The following is a 19,080-nucleotide window of genomic DNA, read 5'->3' on the forward strand; positions in this document are numbered from 1 at the left end:
AGAGACAGAGAGAGACAGAGAGAGACAGAGAGAGACAGAGAGAGAGAGACAGAGAGACAGAGAGAGAGAGAAAATGTGGACATGTTTGTAAGTGGTAGTTAAGCATCCAGTAGACAGATAGTGATTGAAGATAAGTGAGAAAATGGGGATGACAGAAGGAACCATCTTTTGGAGAAGGCAGGATGGAATGGGATTGTTTGTACCTGTAGAGAGGTTTTCCTTGGAAGAGCTACTTCATCATGTGACATAGTGGTGAAGTAGGAGATTGCTTCAGAAAGCATCTGAGTAATATGGAATGAGGTGCTAGAGATAAAAGGGAGTTCTCAGGAAAAGGCAATGCTTATGCTAGATTTGGACAGGGGAGAGCACTGATGAGCTATGGGAAGTTTAAGGAGGGATAGAAAGGTTTGAAAAAGCTGCTGTGTTGAGTCACTTTGGTAGGTATAAAGAGATTGGGTTACTGCAGTAAGATCTCAGTTGAGGTTATGTAACACAAATTTGTAGTAGACTTGGCTTGATTTTGTAATGTTTTTTTCTAGCATTTTTTAGGAGAAAGTGAGTAGGAGAGAAAGCAGTTGATGTGTGAGATAATCTAAGGATGAGGCTTAGCAGGGCAAGATCTTCAGTATGATAAGTGGACAAGAGACTCAGGAGAAAAAGATAGTATTAAGCTTTATAAAGGATGGTATTGAGCACTGTGGATTTTTAAAAATTACTTTGAAATCTAAAATTTTCAGCCCAACTAGAAACCATCTATAAAATAATTTCTACTCTCCTTCACCCAAAATATTTTTGAAAACATTCATCAATTATATAAACATAAAAATGTTCAGTGGCTTTCATTTCACCTCCTACTGTAAGAGAAAAAAACTACATTAATCATCTAAATGTCCATTGATGAGACCTTGAGAGGAGCAAATTAAACATAACATCTAAAAGAATATTCCATCTTTAAAGATTATCATTGGCCATAATATGATTATGATAGCTCCCATTTCCATGTCACCTTAGAGTTACAAATAATAGCGGATAGGGCACTAGACTTGAAATTAGGAATACTTGGTTTCAAATTGCCTCTCTGAAATTTACTAGCTGTGTGACCCTAGACAAATCATAACCATTCTGCTACTTTTTTGTAAAAGAAAGGAGTTTGGACTCAATGGCTCTGAGGTTCTCCTTTTCTGGATATTGTGCAGGTCATAACCACTAATAATGGGTACTCTGCAAAGTCCTTTTCTGGGACCTCTTTCCTTCTGCCTCTATTCTATTTTGCTTGGTGATTTCATCTGCTCTCAATGATCATTTCTAGTCTCAAATGTATGATGCTGTGGTCCCATTTCATTTTATTCTTTCAATCCTTTCAGGTAGGTAGGCCAATAATTACTGTTCTTATTTTATCAATTAGAGAAATGCCTTGCTCACTGCTAAGAAGTGATGCAGTTTGATCTCAGGCATCAGATTATCAGATTCCAATTAGTGTTTTCTTAATATAACATTACATTGCTTCCAAAATATAAGCCACAATAGTATTTGAATATTCAGTAGTCTGAATGTGTGGAGACCATCTCTCAACTCCATTCAGATCCTATTATGCCTTACTGTCATTCTCAACCCTATATCTATGACTTTCTATTTCATTGACCAACATAATCTCAATACCACAGCTTTTAAGTGTTTAATGCAGAAAAAAGACTTCTTAAGAGATCAGAACAATCTTCTTACAGGCATGCCAAAAGTAGCTATGGTAAACCAAGAAAAGTTTTCCTGCTTTTCTACCTATACAACCAGTACTATTTGCCTGAGGGATAGCTGTCAGGCAACAAAAGCAGCTAAATAGCCAGGGAAGTCTACATGGTTATTATCTCTAGCTTTTTCATCCTTTATTTCTCATGATTTACTTCATACGTTTTTCCTCTTAACTTGGTGAACAATTTGAAAATGGATACTTCCTGGCAAAGGAGAAACATAATTATAAAGGAGAAACAGAATCATAAAGTTCACTTCTTAAATGATCTAAAAGTGGTGATTACTATTTTGAATAATCCAACATTCATCTATACATAATTCAATGTAGTCATTTGTCTGCAACTAGGATAGCATCTTCTCATCTTGACCATTTAGCTTCTGCTTTTGAAAGATCCAATATAAATCTAAAACTATTATTGAAATTGCCTCATATATAGTTCATCAGTCATAGCAGTGAAATTGATCCATGTCCTCCAAACTTCTTTTGCCCTTTCTTGTCTTTGGAAACTCTCATGCTATCTCATTCCCTTCTTCTCCTTATGATTTTTTTTAATGTAGAAATTTGGATAGAAAAATATGAGTTAATTTTTATTTTATTTTTGCTATAGAATGCATACATATATATATATAACTGAATCCATATACTTTTTTTTACATTGCCCACTGTTTGGGACTGTTTAATTTTTTGAGGGAAATTGTGGATTTTATGTTTGCCTTTACTTTTTCAGAGAGGAAACATGTAGAAATTCCTTTTTAAAAATGCTTATTGGGTGCAACTGGGTAGCTCAGTGGATTGAGAGTCAGGCCTAGAGACAGGAGGTCCTAGGTTCAAATCTGGCCTCAAACACTTCCCAGCTGTGTGACCCTGGGCAAGTCACTTGACCCCCATTGCCCACCCTTACCACTCTTCCACCTAGGAGCCAATAAGGGTTAAAAAAATTTAAAAAATGCTTATTATATCTATAGTTAGATTTTATTAGGTAGGATAAGATTTATTTTCAATGAAAGCAAAGTAAAACAAATAAACAATGCTTAAAGTAATTATGTTAAGTATAAAAACAAAATTGGAATTTTGGGCCAGATAAGAAGTCATGTAATAAACAAGAGAAAATATTTATAAAAGTTGAAACAAATTTAAGATTAGTTCTTAATCTATAAATATTTATTTATAGATTAAGAACTAAATTGGATATTAGAAGTTATTGAGTTCCAGTTCCCTCATTTTACTTATGAAGAAACTGAGAACCAAGAGAAGTTAAGTGACTTCTCAAGTTCACACAAGAATTAAGTGGCAGAGTGAGAATTTGAAACCAGATCCTCTGACTTAAAATCCAACATTCTGGCACAAGTGAATTTGGAATTAGTTAAATGAAATCAGTTTTTTCAAAGTATATATTATGCACTATGCTAAATTCTCAGGATAAAAAAGACAAAAATGAAACAAAGTCCTCAAGGACCTTACATTTTTTTCAGGGAAGGCAGCATACACACATTTAAGTAAATAAGATTAAAATGTAAAGTAATTTCTGAGTGGGCACTAGCAGCTGGGGTCATTAGTAAAAGCCTTGTGGCACCTGAGCAGTACTTTGAATGAGGCTATAGATTCAAAGAGCCAGAGGTGAGAAGAGAATTCATTCCATGCACTTGGAACAGCCTGAGCCAAGGCACAGAGAGAAAAGTGGATGTCAAAATAACAAGGAGGACAGGCTGCAAAGGAGCAAGGAGGCTGGACAGCAGGGTGTGGGAAGAGAGTTCTGTGTAAATAAGTCTGGAAGAGAAGGAAAGCCAGATTAAGAAGAGTTTTAAGGTCAGACAGAAGAGTTTATCTTTTATCTCACAGTCAAAAACTTGGAGGCAAGGAAATGATATGATCAGAATTATGCTGAAAAAATATGTTGGATAGAGTGTAAAAGATGACCAGTGAGTGGAGAGGATAGTGAAGTGAGAAGACATGAAGTTTTTTAAAAACATTGGAAAGGAAGGCCTTCTCAATTGATAAATGTGAAAAATCATTTTCACACACCAGGTTGTTTTTGCCTAGAATGATCACTTTAATCTATTTTGAGATAAATCAAAATGTACATTATAGTGTAGGGAAAATTTCCTTTGTTTAAATGATTAATAGGACTTACCTTTAAAAAAATCTCAACTCTGGGTTTTTCCAAAATAATGAAATGTTATGGATATCTTGTCCTTGATTCCTAAAAGTATAATTTTAGTTCTCTACAATAAACACAGTTACATTGTTACTGCTACTATAAATGCACATGTGGCTCGTATTTATGTTGTGTGTGTAATAGACCCGACTTGGACACTCCCCCCAGACGACTTAAGAATGGAGAGTGCTTTTGGCAGTGTGCCCACTGCACGTGGCATCAGCATCGAGTCCTGTTTCATAACAAACCTCTTTTACTCCAGAGGAATTAGAAAGCATAGAACCCATAGTACTTGAGTATATAGTTTTTCTTATTCACTTGTTTTTTTTTCCCCATTAGCCAAAATTGAGAGTAAAAGTTACTTAGCCCTACCTGAGTCCTTTTTCCTTACAATCTTGGTCACTATGAGTTGGGGAGGGCTAAGAGTATACTGTATGTTGCTTTGCTTTCAGCAATTTGAGAAGAATCATCCAGTCCCATTCTGCCACCTACTCTCTAATGAGATTTGACCTGAAGGAGTAAATTGTCCTGCCAACTTTTAACAAAATTAGCCAAGATTTAAGATTATTCGGGCTAATTCGATACTTACTATGAACTTGCTCATCTGTGAAGGCTATACCTTTTCCCAGGGGCCTGGCCACTATTGCCTCTCCATCTCTAATAGAAACAGTAGCCTAAATGATAAGGTACCCTGAGAAGTCTTTTGTGCGTTCTTCCATTATAGCAGTATATCCCATTTCATGTCTTTAACTGGTTTCATGAAAACACATTAGGCAAAGCAACATTGGGTTGGGGGAAAGAGTGTCAATCGCATATAGTTTCATAGGAACAATGTTCTCAGTAGTTGCTTGACCAAATAATGTTGTAACCTGGTTTTTGATGTTAAAATGGAATTTCACTATAATATGGATGAAAAGACTTAAGGTGTGGTAGGAAGAACTGCCGATTTGGAATAAAAGGACTTGTGTTTTAAACATAGCTCAGCTACCACCTTTATAATCCTAGTCAAGTTACCAAACTTTTTCTAGGCTCAATTTCCTAATCCATAAAATAAGAGGATGGGAATTAGATAATTTCTCTTCTTATAAGTAAAAGTTCTCTCAGACTCTGATATCCTTTATTCTGTGATTTAGAAAGCTGTTTCACTGCTAATTCCAAAGACATTATTATAAAAAAGATGTCTTGGCAACACCAGATAGAGTATCCCCACATACAACAATGACTTAAGAGTATTTGTTTTGTGAGATTTTACATGAAATATCTCTAGTGATCTCAAGTTGTGTCAGAAAATTCTCAAGGCAACTTCCATTTTTGTTAATTATAAACTCTTGCTATATAACTTTTAGGAAAGATGTTTGAGAGAAATTATCACGAAATCAAATAAGTAGAAAGTCTTGCAATTCCAAAAAGGGTTTTATACAATTACTTGTATGGAAAGATTATAGTGCTTGATTAGTAGGAGAGGCTTTTCAGGTTTTTTTCCCTGGGCCTAATGAAGAATCTATACTAATTTGTGCACATGATTTTCCTTAACATCTCTATAACCAACAACATACATTTACAAGATAGTTATTGTAATGCAGTTTGTGGCCCTGGATCAGAAAAAAATGGTTCATAGAAGGATTTAATTAATCATCTTGGCCTCATTATTACCTAATGATTAGTCTAATCAACTAAGTTTAATGTTCAGAAAGCATATTTCTTTAAAATTACTCAAAAATGCAAGTTAAAAACCACAATTTTAGGGCAAGAAAGGACCCAAGTGGACATCTAGTCCATTTTATATTTGAAAAAGTAATTTTTCTTCTTCCATGGAATTGCAGACAACTGCCAAATATTTCTCAACATGGTGAGATGAAATTCTGTAATAGAATGAACACTAGATTGGTGCTAGGAGACCTGGGGACTAGTTCTCTCTTTGCCTCTTATCTTGACCTTGAATAAGAAACCTTATGGCCCTTGGTTTCTCCATGTAGAAAATTTGGCCTAGATATTTGGCCTAGATCAGTGATGGCGAACCTTTTAGAGACTGAGTGTCTAAACTGCAACCCTCAAACCTATTGTAAGGGCACCCCACCCCCAGCACCTTACCCCAGTTGGGGGGGGGAAAGGAAGTGAGAAATGTTCTTAGCCCACTCTGACTTGCTCTGGTACTCTACGGCACATGTGCCATAGGTTCACCAATGTGGGCCTAGATGATTTCTTTTTTAAATGAAATTTATTCATCTATTTGTTGTTGTTGTTTTTCAGAATTTCTCTCTGAAATCTCATAGAATTTCCCTTCCATTGATCACATTTGAATCTATTGAACCTTTCTGTCCAAAGTCTACAACAGTCATCCCCAATGGCTTAGTGATAGAAAAGTTTTCCACTGCAGCCAGGTTGCATGAGATGAATGCAGTATAGTACTTCAGCAGGAGAAAGTATGTTCTTAGAATTCTTGATGCATTTTCCCCCAGAAATATTTTTAGCAATGGAGGTTAGGTGCCTCAGTATTGTTCTGTACTTTAGTTACATTATACATTGAATAGACATTTGTGCGCCGACCTGGGAATCTAACCACAATATAAAGAACAAAGCTATTTGAGAAAATACTTTCTTAGTTTCAAAAAGTGGACTTAAAATTATAATTGGACTAGTTATTGTTTTAAAAAATGATAGCTTGAGTTTATGTTATATTTTAGGTTTATAAAGAACTTTTCTCACAACAGCACTGTGAGATAGGCATGACAAGTATTAGTAATCTCTATTTTGCAGATAAGGAAACCAAATCCCAATACAGTCAAGTGACCTTTCAGTGTCCCCCTTCATTTCTAAATACTTTGATACCTTTCAGTTCCAAATACTCTGATCCTAAGCTAAACTATGTCTGACTAATGATCCATTCAGTCAACTATTAGCTTTCTCTTAACCTGCTAATGATAATACTATCCATGAATAATAATAATGATGATGATAATAGTGATAATAATAATAGTTAAAATTTTATCTTATTTGATCATCATAACCCTGAGAGGTCAATACTATTATTACCCCCATTTTACAGATTAGGAAACAGAGGCAAACAGAGGTTAGGGTCCTTGCCCAGGGTTACATAGTTGATAAGTGTCTGAGGTAAAATTTGAATTCAGATCTAGGCTCCAGGTCTGGCACTGTGTCACTGCCCCAACAGCTGATGAATTTTATCTTGTTAACCCTGTTATACTTCCTATCATTATTACCCTAATAATGCATGTTTAGTACACTCCTGATAGACCCTTCCTCTTTGATGATTTAATAGCAATAATAAAGATAACTTAAAGAACTTGTTTTTAAAGTTGAAGATTACTTCAAGAAAAGGGTTTTGAATATAAGTGCCAACTTATACCTGAAGCTTTTCTGGATTTCTCCCTCTCTTCTACCCTCTGCAGTGTTAGTATCTTTGCTCCCCAAACTACCTTTTATACATGTTATCTCTTCCATTAGAAAGTAAATTCCTAGAGACATGGTCTATTTAACTTTGTCTTTTTATTACCACACTTAAGCCCAGAGCCTGGGATGTAGTTGGCACTTAATAAATGATTCCTAATAAAAGGCTGATCAGAGGAGATAAATGAAACTCACAATAAACATGAAAGCCCTTCTAGAGAAAGCTTTTGTTGAGTTCTATATCTGAAACATTTATGTTTTAAAATAGGTATATCTCATCAGAATGGCAGATTCCAGATAAGGGCACCATTTTTGTTCACATTGTAGATATTGTTTAAATGTTTGTCAAATAAATGAACGAATTAGATACTTTGGGGCATTTTTTACTCTTTCAAGGGACTTCTAAACCAAAATCTTGAAGGTGAATTAAGAGGACCCAATAAATGGAAAAGGTATCTACAAGTTTTTTCATCTTAAGAATAAGATGACACTCAAAAAATAAAATAATAGTGAGTTCAATAATAATTACTCATATTTATATATAATTTGAAAGTCAATAAAATATGTTAGTCACAACAATGACACTTTGTGCAATAATTACTACTGTGTGTGTGTGTATGACTTGGAGAAATTAAGTGACTTTTTTGTGGTCATGTAGTGAATAAATGACAAGGCCAGTTTCAATTCTAGTTTTCCTGATTCCAAATTAAGGGTTCTTTCCATCACCTCACACAGTCTCTCCTAGTTGAAAGCTGTACTTTTGAGATCTAATAGTTGGAAGAAAAGGGAATGTGTTAATTAGATTGGCCTAGGGTTTTGGACCCAGTACCAGGTTGGTTTTCTTGCTGCTCCATTGGCATTTGCTTTTGAACAAATATCAGAACGGAGTGTCCTGGCAATGGCATAGTAGAGACTACTCACTGGATATAGAAAAGGAGGGATCATGAACAGTGTTAGAATGTAAAGCATAATAATATAGTGATCAATAGAGGAAAAGAGGAAACACTGGGGACTTTGAGTCTCTTGCAACTATAGGACTTTTTTGTGAGCAAGAGTAATTTGAAGAAGAGTAAAAGAATGGCCAGGAATTATGGTCCTGGAAATTTAACATATTAGCCTTGATTTGAAGAAGTGGAGAGAGATGAAGTCTAGTGTCCAGGCAGAGGCTCATGGACCTAAACCCTAAGAGCCCTAAAAGATTGTGTATCAAAACATACCCTCTGACTATTATAGAACAATCTGAATCTCTAGGGACATTTCTGGAAATGATCTGTGTCTTAGAATTGGCATTTATGGAAGTCTAGGCCAAATAGAATGGATGAATTAATAAAATAACATTTTTTGTTAAAATATGCCAGGTACTATGCTGTCTTATAGTAACAAGGTGAAAAAAGAATGAATTATTTAGGGATCTAGTATCAATTGACCTAATATTAGAATTGACTGCCCAGTGGAAATTTTGCTCCCTCATCTGTGCTTAACATATGTCAATCTGTTAACCTTAGCACTTATCTAAGTAGGTGTTTAGGTTATATATAGGAACTCTCCATTGTTGAACCTTCTTGCTAAAAGTATACCTTCGTCCCCATAGTATTCCAGATGTTGGCACCCTTGAACAAAGTCCCATTCATTCCATGCTAGTATAACCCTGATTGTGAGGGCATACCCCACCAACAGATAATAGATCCACTGAATTACTGAAATATGATAGATATTTCTGTTTTTGGTGAAAATAGAACCCATATAAGGTTTATTTAATCTTTCAAGGCAATTTTTCTATCAGATAAGTATAAATAATCCTATATATGATGCAACATTCTGACAGACTAGAACACTAGACATGATATAATGAAACTTAATAGAGATGAATGTAAAAATCTCAAAATTGGGCTTAAAAATCAGTATTTTTGGAATAAGACTGGAAAAGTTTGGCCAGATTCTAGTTCTGAAGGGTCTTTGACATTTTTTCAAATCATAAGTTGTGAGTCAAAAGTATGATATGGCAGCCAAAAGAGCTAATGAGAACTTGGACTACATTGAGAAAGAGTGTACAGAATGACATCCTCATTGTACCTTGTCCTAATCAAGTCATGTTGTAAAGCATTATTTTCATTACTAGGCATTCCATTTACATTAATGAGTTCCATCATACTGATCCAGTAAGTGACTAGAATGGTAAAGGACTTTGAGATTATGTTATATGAGAATTGATTAAAGGAAGTAATATATTTATTTTTGAAAAATTTAAGGGCTATCATGTGGAAGAATGATTAGATTTATTCTCTTTGGTCTTGGAAGGCAGAAGTGAGAACTATGAGCACAAGTTAGAAAGAAGTACATTGAGGCATGATTTAAAAGATAATTTCCTAACAGAATTATCCAAAATAGAAGTGATCTCCTTTGGTAGGTAATGGGTTCCCCCTGATTAAAGGGTCTCTTGGTTAAAATAGGAAGACTAATTGTTGGAAATATTGTTTTTGTTCAACTATGGGCTGAACTAAATAATTCTGAATAATTCTGAAATCCTTTCTAGCTCTAAGTGAATCAAATATTATAAATCAGTCCTTAACTAATGTCTTGATTGTCTTTATTTTTGTACTAAAATAACTAATTTTGACTTTGGATCTCTGATAAGCGAGTCATTAGCACAGTCTTCAGTGACAACTTCTTAATCATATTTATTTGACAGTAACTCGTGGCCACTCAAGACTATTTATTAGTCAAATCGAATTTAATATAACCCAAAATCCTAACCTGATTCCTGGGTAATGACTTGTACTGGCCACTCATACCTGGTAATAGAACGACTTGTTAAAATGTGATATACCTCTTGAGGTGCCTAAGGTAGATACCCCAACACAGATCCATGGGGTCTTTACAGAGAAACTTTACTGTTTGTTCTGACTCTTCCATCTGATATATTGGCTATTCTTTCCAGCTTTGTATCACCTGAAAATTTGGTAAGGATGCCCCCATCTCTGCCATAGTCTTAAGTTACTGATAATAGATGACACAGCACTAAGAAAAGTTCTTCCCTGGAGAGTTCCTTCTAAAGTGATCAACTAATTAGTGACAAAAAATCTTTGTAGCTAATCATCATTAAAGTTCTGAATACAATTAATTGTACTACTAGTTAACCTACACTTCCCCATCCTGTACACAAAAATTAATGAGTTTTTCAAATATTTTGCTGAAAAATGTTTTTATTAATATTTTTGTTTTCATATTACATTTCATAATATAACCCTTCTCCACCTCTTAGTTAGTTGGTTAGTCAACCAACCAACACTTTTAAGAGTCTACTGTACCAAGAATTAATGATAAAAAGAAAGGCAGAAAAAAAGTCTCAGCTCTCAGAGATTCCATATTCTTTGAGAGGGATTATATGCAAACTATGTACAAACAAGATGTATACAGGAATAATTGGGGGTAATCCCAGAGGAGGAAGGACATATTATTTCATTTCTTGAGACCTTTATAAAATGAGACTGCTGGCCTAGATGACAATAATAGCTAGCATTTATATAGAACTTTAAGGTTTTTATTCACCTATCAACTAGATGAGTAAAGTACTAGAGGTATTGTTATTCTCTGTTTTACAGATAATAAAAATGAGACTTGGAGTTTAAATGACTTGTCCTTAGTCACCCAACTAATAAATGTCAGAGATAAGCTTTGAATCTAGATTTTTCTTAGATCCATCTTTTTCAAAGCTCTTGCTTTCAATCAGAAACAGTAATGAAAACAACAACCTATGCCCCTAAGGTTTTTGGTTTCTTGCCCAGAATTTCATAATCATTAGCAGGGTCTTTTATTATATCTTCATATGGTCTTGGTGCCAGATCTGATGGCCTCTTCCCTGGCCAAATTTTTCAAGGCCCCACAGAATCTGGATTCCTAGAGCTCTTCTAGCTTTGTAGCAGATTCTAATTTCTTATTATTTGTATTTTCAAGGAAAGTCATGTCCTTTAGCTAAGAGAGAATCTCAGCATGGCTTCCCCTCTGACTAGAGACAGTTAGCTATTGTTGTATATTTTCATTTTGTGCCAAGATCATTCCATTCTTTTTTTTAATCAATGCTCTTCTCATCCATGGTGGCCCTTCAGTATTGAGAGCAATAATAGGAGAAAAATATCTGATGTGGAGTTCTATGACCAAATCAATAAAGAGGCTAAATGTTTTCTAACATCCTTATCCAGGATGTTATATGTAATATATGTATGTACACATAATATATAATATATGTAATAAACACATATATAATATGTTAATAATAAAATATGTTTTAAAAATGTATTAGTTTTTTACAGTAAAATAGTCAAATATCCCCCACCCACCTGGTACTAGAGAAAGCATCATTTAACAGAAAGATACATGTGTATATAAAAATAAAAGAACATGGAAAGACCTCTCGTGCTCCTTATTCCATAGTGCCAGTTTTAGAATCTCCCTCTATGGCCATTATTCTGCAACCTATCATAGCCCTTTTGAACTTCTGATATAATTTTATCATTTATCTACTGACGGAAGATTGTCCTCCTTTCTTCTTTAATGAATTTAATGCCTGTCCCCAAATCCTTCTCTCATTCCAGAGGACCTGGACATGAATATTTGCAGTTTCACCAAAAACTTTTCTACAAACTCCTCCACACAGTGGTCAAACACTATTTCATGAGTAGGTCTAGCCATGATCACTTCACTCAGTTCCATTCAGTTTCCGTACTCCTTTACCTCTTTGTTGGTCCTCATTCTCACAGTGACCTTCAATCCCTCCAACACTTGTATTTTCCCCAGACCATCACTCCTGTAATTGCTAGTTTTTTTCTTTATGCTTGTAGATAACAGTCTTATCTATTCCATTATATTTAAAAAAACCTCACTTGATCAACCATTCTAGTTCTTGTCATATTTCTCTACTGCCTTCTTAGCTAAACTTGAAAAAGCCATCATTAATATACGTCTCACACTTTTTCTAAATCCTCTGCAGTATGGCATTTGACCTTGTCTGTCCAAACTTACCATTTACCTCCTAATCAACTAGTCTAATGACCTTTCCATTCCCAAGCTCTCTTATACTATCTGCAGCATTTGACACTTCATCACTTTCCTCTCCTATAAACTCCTTCCTCTTAGGGTTTGTGTGACCATGTCCATTCTTGATTCTCCTTCTACCTGCCTAATTCATGCTCCTTGTCAGTCTGATGGTGGTTGTGGTGGTGTTGGTGGTGTGTGTGTGTCCCGAGTTTCTCTCCTTAATACTGGGCTCACTTTATTCGCTGCCTATTAGAAATTCTCAAATATGTCCAAAACTGAACTCATTATCTTCCCCATTTCTCCATAATATCCCACTTCTGAACTTCTATGTTGTTGTTGAGACCACCATATTTCCATTCACTCAGATTTAATCTTCAGCTGTCACTCATCATATGTATCCAGTCACTTCCCAGATCTTGTCATTTCTAACTTTACAACATCTTTTGCATATGATGCTTTCTTTCTAGTCACACAGGCACAATTCTAATTCAGACCCTCATTAGCTCTTATCTGAAATATTGCAATAACTTTCTGACTGATCTCTTTGCCTTAGTCTACTCCAAACCACCTCATACATAATTCCCAAATTGATTTTCTTAAAACATAGGTCTCACCATATCTTCTCCTCCCACCACTTTATAAACTCTACCTTCCCATTATTCTATGAACTCCAGTGACTCCCTATTATTTCTAGTATCAAATGTAAACAACTTTTTTTTTGGAATTAAAAACTTCTCAACCTGACTTTTTCTTGACTTTCCAGTCATTTTATACTTTATGGCTTTCCTTCCAGTGTATTGTCCTGGATTCTTGCTGTCTTCCTACATGATACTCCAGCTAACATCTCTGTGCCTTTCCCCCCATATCTTGAATGCTTTCCTTTCTCACCATTGCCTCTTAGAATCCCTGGCTTCCTTCAGGACTAAGTGTAAATGCCACCTTCTGCAGAAGGTCCCACCAGTTAGTGTCTTCTCCAAGTTTACCTTCATCTCTGTGTATCTTTTTGTTTCTCTTTGTGTGCATGTTGTTTCCTCATTTAGAACTTAAGATACTTCAGGATAGTGCACATTTTTGCTTTTTTATCTCCAGGTCCTAGTAGAGTATCTGACATAGAGTAAGTACTAAATAAATGCTCTTTGATTGATTGATTGCTGCCAAACATTCAACATTGGGGATATGAATAGCTTTACATTTCTGATTGATATGAAGTATCATCTTATTCAGATTTATCTTCTTTTTCTCTTCCCTATTTTTTGCTTTTCTAGACATACTTGATTGACCTGTAGAGAGACAATCAGGTGTTTCCCCTAAAAATTCCACTGGACCTAATAGTTTAGGCTGAAGTAAAAATAAACATTAATTTTCAAAAGTAAGGACTTGATTCAATAAAATTAGTAGTGATATCTAAAAGAATTTGAAAGAGATACTCCAAATAGATGAGATTCATTTGAAAGACTGGAATAATTTAAGGTATGTTCATTTTAGTAATATCTAGTAATATCTGCATTGATAGTCTACTTTGCAAAATTCTGTTTTTCATATTTTCATTAGCATTTAGTAAAGCAAAAATGTTATCATTTTCTTAATAGTTGTTGCAGAACCCTCTGAGCATTTCACATATCATTGTTGAAATAAGATAGTTTTAATATTTTCTTCCTTCATATTGTATTCTTTCATTTAGTGATTAGATGAGAAAGTTTCTTCATGTTTAATAAAACAGAATCATCACTTTAGATAAAATTCTAAGGTGGTAGGTAAGGATAATAAGATTGTCAAGATTTTTATTGCTAAGAAAGAACCTGTGCCTGTATAGTTCTATTTATTTCATGGAAAAACTACTTCTTTTCATTGATAGGTGGTCTTTAAGCCGCCATATAGTTTTTAGGTTTATTTTGGATAAAAAGGCCCATCTTTAACCAAAAACAGTATGTTTTTAGCATGTTGGCTTTCGTCTCATATGAGCACATGCAATGTTTTACCAACAAATGGAAACTTATTACAGAAGAACAAAGGAATAAAATACCTTCATCATAGTACTCAAAAGTTTTGCTTTTTTAAAAAAATCACAAACTATTGAATAGATAAGCTTCGTTATTAGTGATACATCATCTAAAGTGAATTTCATATCTAGGAAAATGAGACTCAGTAAGTAACATAATTTCTATTTACCAACAATGCAAAATTAGTAACATTTTCATTCAGTAATTCAAGGACCTGTCATTTTGTCAGGACCTGCTTCACCAGAGCAGATCATAACCACAGTAGATGTGTGTGAGAGTTGCTATGGAAAGAAAAATTCATCACTCTGTGGGCACAGTGAGGAGGAGTGTCTCTCTTTACTTAACTAGGTTGGTCTTACAGCAGCAGACATAAAATCTTGCATTGGTCCTTGCATTTGAAACCTTCCCACCTGTGTAGGACTTGCAGAACTTGACTTTTCACCATCTTAGCCTTTAAAAACTCAAAGTCACTCAGATCTCATGAGGAGTCTTCAGAATAAGTATTTTAAAAAATAAATTAGATTATTTTATTTTATAGATGTAGTAACATAAAGGAATCCAGATGCCTGTGTTATTCAAGTTAAAATGTACAGATAAAACATTAACTTTATTAATGTGAAATATTTTTCGTTCACCCTATTGAAAACTTTAAAGAGCACTTAAGTTGAAGTCATTACCACCAACTAACATTTATAGAACATACTATATTTGAAAGTTAGAAATATTTATTTTATGAAAATGTTCTTTTTTCTATAGTTGATGACCTAAGTTTAAAATAAAGAGTTGGGACTAAAAAAAAGACTTCAATGGCAAAATGTCCATTTTATATATGTTGGTCAAATACAGGAAATAGTTAAACCAGATCTCTTATAACTAAATTTTTAGGATACCATAACTTTTTAAATGACAAAATGGCTTCCCCATCTTTTCCTTTTCTACTTCCTATTTTCTTTTTAAAAATTGCACAAGAAATTGAATAACATTCAATTGATTATAAAAATATCCTGGGCTAACTAAATCATTACTAAATGTAAAGTAAGCCCTTTGGGAGATGTGATTTCATTGCCCAGATGAATTTCTCATCTTGTTACCCCACACTACTGAATCTCCAATTTCCTTTTCATTGCTACCACTGATTGAGTTAAAATGGTAAAGGTGGAGCATATGATAACTAGTTTCCTGGGTTCTACCTTTTCTTTTCTCTGTTTTCTTTGGAAGTAACTCATCTGCTATCTTGTCCCCTGCAGGCCAAGACACAGTTCTGATGCACAATTAGACTTGACTGCAATGGGCAGAAATTACAGGTACAAAAATATAGTTGCCAAATAATATCTTTATGATTTCATGTTTTTATTGCCTTATCTCTAGTTTAAGAGCACTCATTAAAAAAAAAGAGCACTCATTAAATATTTTCCTAGGTGCTGGCTATGTTGTCTTCCTCTGCTTCTTTACTTTAATCTTGCATAAAGAGGTGGTCTTTCTTGCTGAGTCAGATCCCTTCACATATAGCCTTGATCTCATGCTGTCCTGCTTTCTCCAGCAGATTTTCCCCTCTGTAATTTTAGAAGGGACAATCTTTAAACTCTTCCTATTTTACTGGCTGTTTCCCTGTAGTTTACAAGCATGCCCATGGTTTCCTCATCTTTTAAAAAACACCAAAAAAAAAACAAACCTCTTCCTTGATCTTTTCACCTCTACTACCTATCTTCCTTTAGTTTTCTTTCTTTTCCTCCTACATTCCTCAAAAAAACTATTTGTAATCAATGGCCCCACTTCCTCTCCTTTTACTCTCTTCTTAACTCTTCAGTTTGACTTCTAGTTACTCAGTTGAAACTGTTCTCCCTAAAGTTACTAGTGACTTCATAATTGACAAACCTAATGCCTTTTCCTCTGGCCTCATCCTTCACTTCTCTGAAGCCTTCGATACTGTCAGTCATCCTGAATGCTTTTTCCTCTTTAAAGAGGCTTTCATGACACTGCTTTGCCCTGGTTCTCCTCCTATCTGTCCTCAGTATTCTTTGCTGGATCATCATCCAGATTATGCCTACTAATCAAAGGGTATGTCCTAAGACCTCTTTTCTTCTCTCTCTCTCTCTATTATTTTATTTGATAATCTCATCTTCTTCTCTGGTTTCAGTTACCATACCCTCAAATCTCCTTAGCCTTTATCTCTCCTTGATCTCCATTTTCACATTTTCCACTGGATACTAGACATCTCAAACTGATTCCAACATATCTAAAGCTGAATTCAACCCATTTACCATCATATCCCATCCCTCAAAAATTTCCTCTCCTTTTCCAGATGTTCCTGTTTCTATAAAAGAGACTACTACCATCTTCCTAATCCCTCAGGTTCACAACCTAGATGCCCTTCTAAGACTTCACTGTCATTTGAGCCACATATCCAATCTGTTGACAATTTTGTTTATTTCTACCGTTACAACATCTCTCCCGTATTTCTTCTTATCTCTAATACTAATGAGGAAAGGAGAGAATGGGTGCAAACAGGTAAGAAAGATTTTGCACAGAGATCAGGGTGCTGGATCTGGCCCCATGCCCTGGAACTACAGAGCTTATTCTGGAATCTGGGGAATATATAAAGGAGAACACAGAGAGCTGCCAAGGGGCTTTTGGACTTCCTTTTGGAAGAATACCCTGAAGCTTGTAACTTCCTCCTAATTGCTATCTGTGTGATACTAGGAGGGGATTGGTTTGCTGTCCCTTTGAAGCCAAAGCTACTGATCCTGCTGCCCTGTTTGGATATATCCTGCCTAATTGTGATCTACTCGTGTTCCACTGTTCTGAGAGTGTTCCCAGCTGCTGAGAAGATCTGTGTCCAACTGTCTGTCATGAGAAGGCCTACAGCCATCTTGGGCCTAACTGGTCAGGATTGATCCTAAAAGTAAAGGATCAATCTAAACTACTTTGAAGATCTCTAGACCTTGCCAGCAGTTATCTGGGAGGATTTATAGGGTCAGGTAGTTAGTTAGCCGGGATGTATAGACAGTTAGTGTAGGGAAAATACGGAGCTAAGAAGACACAGAAGAAAACCCTTTGTAGGATTTGTAGAGGTGGGGAGGTTTTAGTTAGATCCCTTAGTTTAGGTAATCCTATTCCTGAATCCTCCTTTCCATCTTACTGTGGTTACAATAAACCCTGAACTGTTTTGTAATCCGTCTAAGAGTCTGAGAAGCCTGTCAAGTCTCCTCACTGTGGGTTACCAAGAGACCCTCAAATCTTGGTATCTTACAGTTAACAATCCATTTATCCAGACCATCTACCTATTTCAGTATAGACATTTCCTTGGTGTAGACTTTCATTACCTAGTGCCTAATCCTTTTCAAAAGCACTCTATTTGGTCTCTTTTCTTCAAGTCTTTCCTCCTTTGAATCTATCCTCTACTCAGATTTTAAATTGATCTTCCTAAAGAATAGGTCTTTCATTATCAGTTCTCTACTCAATAAAATCTCTCTTACCTCTAGCAACAAATATAAAATCCTGTTTGACTTTTAAAACATTTTAGAATCTTTTAGAGTCTTTGATCCAGCAACAATGGTCTTGATTTTCCTTGTTGTATATGGCCCTCCGTCTCCTGACTTAGTCCTTTTCACTGACTATTCTTTCTATCCCTAGAATGCCTTTCATTCTCTTGCTACTTCCTGTATTCTTTGGTTTCTTTCAAGCTTTGGTTCACTAACTTCTTCAATCAAGAGGACTTTTCCTGATTTCCCCCTCTAGCCACTAATGCATATTCTCTGAGATTCTCCCCAGTATACCACATATATATCTTTTTTGTACATGGTTATTTGCTTGTTATCTTTTTTATTAAATTTTTTCTAATTAATAGAAATCTAATTTTCTTTCCATGCTACTCCTTACTCCATTGAGAAAAGAACAAAAGAAAAACATTTATTCTCTACCTCTCTATCAGGAGGTATATGACATCATGAAGCCTCTGGAATCATGAATGGTCATTGCAATTAATCAGAATTCTTCCAGCTTTAAAAATTGCTTTTTATTATAATTATTACATTAATTATTCTCTCATTCAAATATGAGCTCAAGGGCAGGGACTTTTTTTTGCCTTATTTTGTTTTTCTGATGCTTAGTACAGTATCTTGGATTTCTTCACTTACTTGAGTCTTTTCTCAAGCTTTCATTTAACTGGTTTCTACATCCATTGCCTCTTGCTATTTTATGAAGTGATGTTGCTCATAATTTTGGATCATTTTTCTCTGTAAAATCTTATAAAGACTTTATATTTTAAATCTGTATTGTCTCTGATTGCCATCTCTCTCCATTAATAAGCAGGGTGAGTTTTGACCGGTGTGTTTGTAGTTCTTTTGGTCGTTTTGTTACTGCAACTGATTACACTGAGTGATTGAAGTTATATAAGGAATCAGTTTTTAACTAGTATCAATATCCATTTTGGATTATCAACAACTTCTTTAAATAATTGGAATTATTTTAATTGTGGGTCATTTGTTTCTAGTCTGTCTTTAGTTTTTCATTTTTTTCTTTACTTTTATCTAATGACTCCTCTATTAGTAACAAGTCTGTTAATATATAATAATTTCTTTAAAAATTCTTTTTAAATTTTAGTAACAAACTTTCACGAGTTTTCCCAAAGTTATATAATTCAAATTGTCTCCTTCCCTCTCACCTCCCAGAGCTGGCAAGCAATTCAGTCTATGTTATACATGTATTGTGCAAAACATGTTTCTATATTATTCGTC

General features: G+C 34.9%; 1 protein-coding gene across 1 annotated transcript in view; it reads left to right on the top strand.

The window, feature by feature from the left end:
• The window catches only part of LIN28B (lin-28 homolog B), a 128,576-nt gene that overhangs the window by 96,991 nt on the left and 12,505 nt on the right, over positions 1 to 19,080 (top strand). Inside the window, exon 5 of the mRNA XM_044676083.1 lies at positions 15,592 to 15,648. Within this exon, the coding sequence (XP_044532018.1) occupies positions 15,592 to 15,648 (57 nt within the window). The remainder of the gene's footprint in view (positions 1 to 15,591; positions 15,649 to 19,080) is intronic.

The sequence above is a fragment of the Gracilinanus agilis genome, chromosome 4, assembly GCF_016433145.1.
Source record: "Gracilinanus agilis isolate LMUSP501 chromosome 4, AgileGrace, whole genome shotgun sequence".
Lineage (NCBI taxonomy): Eukaryota > Metazoa > Chordata > Mammalia > Didelphimorphia > Didelphidae > Gracilinanus > Gracilinanus agilis.